At 45.5% G+C, this 6000-nt stretch overlaps 1 protein-coding gene across 1 annotated transcript in view; it reads left to right on the top strand.

The window, feature by feature from the left end:
• SAFB2 (scaffold attachment factor B2) overlaps positions 1-6000 on the top strand; it is a 35936-nt gene that overhangs the window by 9439 nt on the left and 20497 nt on the right. The window contains exons 5-9 of the mRNA XM_003819300.5: positions 1-38; positions 936-963; positions 1870-2380; positions 2812-2861; positions 3405-3505. The exon at positions 1-38 is cut by the window's left edge and continues 25 nt beyond it. Coding sequence (XP_003819348.3) covers positions 1-38; positions 936-963; positions 1870-2380; positions 2812-2861; positions 3405-3505 — 728 coding nt within the window. The remainder of the gene's footprint in view (positions 39-935; positions 964-1869; positions 2381-2811; positions 2862-3404; positions 3506-6000) is intronic.

Here is a 6000-nt window from a genome sequence, read left to right as displayed (position 1 = left end):
CTTTGGAAACTTCATCGTTGAACTTCAAAGTAACTCCGGTAAGTTACCATCTGGTTCTGCATCGCTGGAAATGTTAATCGAGTGGTTGATTTTCCATAATGAAAGAGCACTGTGTATGTGTATGGAAATGACTGGATACTGTGCTGGATGCTGGGGTTAAGAGGTTAGCAGAAGAGAAACAGTCTCAGGGCTGGCCATCTAGCAGGGGCAGTGGGATCAAACCAAATATGTAACCAGAAGGGAGAAAGAAGTGTGATGAGGGAGCAGTTCTGGTGGTTGGACTTCATAAGTGCCTGGAACTCTTCCCAGAGGTCTGACGGATAGGTTGAAGAGGGAAAGAAGAATTTGGAGCAGAAAGTTTGGGTGGTGTCTCTGATGCAAAAGAGAGAGGGGAGCACACAGGGTTGGACAGAAGCCAGAGGTGTTGCAGAGCAACTGGGCCCGCCTCGCTGAGTCTGGGCCACCAGAAGGATTGGACCTATTGTCCTAAGTGAGACAGATGTCGGAAAAGGTTTTCAGCAGAGTAGAGAGATCATTTTGTTATGACAGGTTTCAGTTGCAAATCAGTTTATGTTGGGAGAAGTATTTTTTTCTTAAAACCACTGTGACCTTTTCTCTGACAAAGGGGGTCTTTGCCAGCTGCAGCAGCCACTAGGTCAGCTTGGTCATGGGGTGAGTGGCATGGCAGGGCAGGGCCCAAACTCGGGAGAATGGGACAGACTGTTATCACTAGGGACCTGCTGTTACCAGGGAAACTGTTAAAATGAGCTGGTTTTCATCAGGTTATTGTAGGATGGAATACATTTTTTGGAGACAAGAAAGTTTTGTGGAAACAGGCATTTATTCACAGATGATTGAAAGCCATATTTACTGGTGAAATGTATGTGCCCCGTGTTTAAAGTGACTTGTGGATTTGCTTTTTGTTTTTTAAATAGGACATTGAAGAATCCCTTTTGGAGCCAGGTACTGATAAGAGAAACACGACAGTTATGGTTTGAAAGTTTTCACACTATTATTTTAAAGCTGTCTATATTTTAAGCTGTGTTATGATCTTGTAAATTGCTCTAATGGTGGACAATCCAGATCATACAAGGATCAGAGATTGGAAACCCATTCGTATCACCAGATCTGTGGAAGAGCCATTCTGGCTTCTTGAGGTCAAATACATTTGGTGCAATGTAGTGATTCTTTTCATGTCTAACCACGTAGAGTGGCATTTAATTCCCCCGTCCCCGTGATTCCTCCATGTGTTTCTACACATGAAACAGATCTTGTGATATTTTGCTGCAGTCATTTTGATTAACGCAGTTAAGGCAGGATAAAGCTGTTGTCAGGGCACTTACCACCTGAGAAGTGACTGGATTCCAGAAGAGGAAACAGAGTTTCTTCGTGAAAATTTTCAACATATTATTCCCCTTCCGGACTGCATTTATCTCCCACCGTCAGAAGAGATTCTGATTTTCATATTGGATTGTTCTGTTAAAAGAAATTCAAAGAAATTTGGAAGTTGAGCTGTCATTGAATGGTGATTGCATTCGGTTCAGCACCTTGGACATTGGAAAATCAGTCAGAAGACCCAGACTTGAACAAAAACTCGAAGAAGACTATTGAGAAGCAGCCGCGTGGTTGTAGGTGTTTAAATCTGTGGGGGCCTTTTCTCTTCCGTGTAGCGTAGAGGCTTACCTAGAGGCGGTCGCGGCGCAGGTAGTGTAACCAGTATAACTTTGTGTACCCGCGGGTTTTCCAATCTCTGTGTAGCTAGCAGTTCTCTTCGTGTTAGTGTGGCAGCCGTGCCAGTTCCACATTTGTGATTGCTTTATTTCCCTGGTAATTAAACCTTGTGCCATTCTATTCCTGTTAAATCCGTAGAAAATGAGAAAATACTCGACATTTTGGGGGAAACTTGTAAATCTGAGCCAGTAAAAGAAGAAAGTTCCGAGCTGGAGCAGCCATTTGCACAGGACACAAGTAGCGTGGGGCCAGACAGAAAGCTTGCGGAGGAAGAGGACCTATTTGACAGCGCCCATCCGGAAGAGGGTGATTTAGATTTGGCCAGCGAGTCAACAGCACACGCTCAGTCGAGCAAGGCAGACAGCCTGTTAGCGGTAGTGAAAAGGGAGCCCGCGGAGCAGCCAGGCGATGGCGAGAGGACGGACTGTGAGCCTGTAGGGCTAGAGCCGGCAGTTGAGCAGAGTAGTGCGGCCTCCGAGCTCGCGGAGGCCTCTAGCGAGGAGCTCGCAGAAGCACCCACGGAAGCCCCAAGCCCAGAAGCCAGAGATAGCAAAGAAGACGGGAGGAAGTTTGATTTTGACGCTTGTAATGAAGTCCCTCCGGCTCCTAAAGAGTCCTCAACCAGTGAGGGCGCTGATCAGAAAATGAGGTTTGTTTTTTCTCAGTTTTAGACCAGACGCTATCTCCTTTTCATTGGTCATGTAATGACACACATAAGCTGTTTTTTTCTGCAATTGGCCAGCCAGACTGACGAAATTGTAGTTTTGCTTCTAAAGAATGTTTCGTTTCTCTTTGTGTGTTTTTAATGGGTGATTCAATTCCTTTTCTTTTTCTCAACCTACCATGGTTGTGTTCTTAAATTGTTAAGTGTTATCTTCAGTTAAATCGAATTGACTTTTACAAATCTGACATTGTATTTTTGGGGTCAGATTTTCCAATATAAGCTTGCAGAGGTGTCTGTTAAAATTTTATTTCAGACTAATTTTCTGGTAGGTATTCAGTTTTAGCACATAATCATATTTTTAGTTTTGTTCTCTTTCGTTTTTTTCCTGTATGAGTAACATTAACTTTTGTCTCTAGCTCTTTTAAGGAAGAAAAAGATATAAAGCCAATCATTAAAGATGAAAAAGGTATGATTTAATTTAACGTGGTAGGGAGCCAGGTATGGTTCCCTTATTTTGGGAGGAGGGGCCTGGAGATATACACACTTTGGATTCAGTAATTTGTTTTGTTATGGGTTACCGGAATCAACCACCTAATGGTTTCTTGAGAGACTAGTTTTAGAAGTTCGCAAGCACCTGCATTTTATGTTTCTCTTGTGGTTGTCATCTATGGGATGGTGAAAAGCACATTACAAGAAAGGAATAATTCTGCTCATTGAAGACTGTTTCAAGGATTTTAGAGACTGCCGTCTTGGATGAGATCTGATCATCAAAAGACATTTCAGTTCATAACTGACATGGGCATGATTATTCCTTGAGTAAGGAAACTCAGTTTTTGCTGTCCAGATTTTCAGCCTTCTGTGTGTTGGCATGTGTGTGTGCGTTAAATTCTTAAGTCAGCAGTTGGGATTGGGCGTCGTTAGGGTTTTTAAAGAGGGCTGCGGTCTTAAGAATGGTTGTGCTTCCTGTTAGGCCTTGGGGTGATGCCTAAGAATCTCCCTCTTGTGCCAGGTCGGGTCGGCAGCAGTTCTGGTCGGAACCTGTGGGTCAGCGGGCTGTCCTCCACAACACGCGCTACGGATCTCAAGAACCTTTTCAGCAAGTATGGGAAGGTATGCCTTCCCTTGCCTCATACCATCCACTGTGATTCAGAGTTAAAAAGGAAGCTCTGCTGGGCACGGTGGTTCACGTCTATAATCCCAGCAGTTTGGGAGGCTGAGGCAGGAGGATTGCTTGAGCCCAGGAGTTCAAGACCAGCCTGGGCACCATAGCAGGATGTTGTGTTTACTAAAAAATGGAACGACAGCAGCGAAGCTCGCCCAGTCTTGTGCAGTGCACCTTGTTTCCTGACTCACAGTAACTAGGGTGCGGAGCAGGGCAGGTGGTTGGTCATATCACAGCAGTGCTCAGAACAGCTGTATAAACAGCTTCTCTCTCAATGTTCTTGGGGTTCTTTCTAACTGGTCTCAAAGAGACTGGTGGTCTTTTGTCTTGTGCAAAACTTAAAGCTTACATGATGAGATTTTTCCCTTAAGAATAATTTGGGAGGCCGAGGCGGGCGTATCACCTAAAGTGAGGAGTTGGAGACCAGCCTGGCCAACATGGCGAAACCCTGTCTCTACTAAAAATACAAAAATTAGCCAGCCGTGGTGTTGTGTGCCTGTAGTCGCAGCTACTCGGGAAGCTGAGGTGGGAGAATCACTTGAACCCAGGAGGCAGAGGTTGCAGTGAGCCAAGATTGTGCCACTGCACTCCAGCCTGGGTAACAGAGCGAGACTATGTCATAAAAAAAAAAAAAAGAATGAAGTGAATAATTGCCTTTCATATCATTTAGCATTTTAAGTGTATAGTCTGATAACTAGAACATGATCGTGGTTCAAAAATAAATCACTAAGATGCTGCTCATGGGGGTGGGAGAAAAATAGTACAATTCAGCAGCTTTCCAAAGGAAGGTGAGGACAATTTAAAATGATTCCACTGTTTGAAATTAATTAAGAGTCTTCTTTTTTTGTTTGTTGTTCTTTTTTTTTTTTTTGAGACTGCGTCTCGCTCTGTTGCCCAGGCTGAAGTGCAGTGGTGTGATCTTGGCTCACTGCAGCCTCCGCCTCCCTCCCAGGTTCAAGTGATTCTCGTGCCTCAGCTTCTCGAGTAGCTGGGATTACAGGCACCCACCACCATGCCTGGCTAATTTTTGTATTTTCAGTAGAGATGGGGTTTCGCCATGTTGGCCAGACTGGTCTCCAACTCCTGACCTATGTGATCTGCCTGCTTGGCCTCCCAAAGTGCTGGGATTACAGGCGTGAGCCACCGCGCCTAGCCAAGAGTCTTCTGGTAAGCAATTGGCACTGCCCTGGTCTCCTGGGTGCCTCTGGGGAGTGGCTTCCAAGGGACAAGGTTCGGACCATTTAGTGTCTGGAGGGTGCCCTGATTCCAGGCAGAGTGGGCCCTGTCTGACACAGCCTTCTGGCTACAGAAGCCGTTCCTTTGTCTAGGTCTGTGTCACCCGATCAGGTGTTGGTTAATGTTTCATTGCTTAAGAAGTGGACAGGACCCGGAGAAAGCGTGCTGTTCAATTTTTCTCTGAACAGTCTGTGTGTTCAGCAAGGGCGTAGGAAATTCTTATAGCCATGAATAACCTGTTTATTCAGTTACTTTGTTGACTTCACTCAGACACTGATGATTAAGCAGAGGTAAACATACATGGTCACTGTCATCACAGATTTTTTAGTCTGGCGGGAAAAAGACCATTTAAGAAATAAACACGTATGATGTGTTGTGATGAGCATATTAAGGAATATTAGAGCACGCCGTCAGTGTGTTGGGGAGGCCGTGTTTAGATTTGGGAGGCAGCTTCAGCAGAGCTCGCTGAAGAAGTGACATTCAGCTGAGGCGTGAGTGACAGAGTTGGCCTTACCTGTGGGGCTCAGCTCTGGACAAAAACAGAAGGATGTAGGAAGGCCAGAGGGGCAGGACACCACTCAGCTACTTGACTGAAGTATGCAGAGCCTCCAGGGCGGATGGCATAGCTCAGGGATAGGGACATACAAGCTTAGTATGGTGCCTGCTCTCATTTGGGTTTTGTCTGTCATCAGAAGAGATGTACTTGTAAGGATGATTAATTTGATGGGAAGGTAGAATGACCCCATCATTGGCTTCAGCTCTGATAAGGGAAGTGGCATCTGTGTTTCTCTCAGGAGAGTCTTCTGTCCCTTTGGCCCTGGACAGATTCAGGCAGAGCCTTGACTCCTCCATTTGTGTAGTCAAAACCAAGGACGTCAGAGTCTGATGGGAACCTCAAGCTTGTGGGTTCCACCTTGTCATTTCACAGTTGGGGCCATGAGGTCCAGAGACGGGGAATGCCTTGCTTAGGTTGACGCCCTGAGTCAGAGCTAGGGCAGAGACCAGGCCTCCTGTGTCTCGGGGAAATGTTTACTCTGCGCGCCAGTGGCGGTGGGCTTGGCGTTAGATCTACTGTCTTGTTCTCTATTTTCTGTTCATGTTTGTTTATTGATCTCTTTTTCCCATTTATCTGCCTTCTTGTGGGTCGAGTCCTTTTTATGACTGATGGCTTATTTGCTCTAACTCTGTGTCATTGTGGTTTACTGTA

This window comes from Pan paniscus, chromosome 20 (genome assembly GCF_029289425.2).
Source record: "Pan paniscus chromosome 20, NHGRI_mPanPan1-v2.0_pri, whole genome shotgun sequence".
NCBI classification, from domain to species: domain Eukaryota; kingdom Metazoa; phylum Chordata; class Mammalia; order Primates; family Hominidae; genus Pan; species Pan paniscus.
Note: the sequence above shows the minus strand (reverse complement) of the source record. Positions and strands in the feature narration are given on the sequence as shown.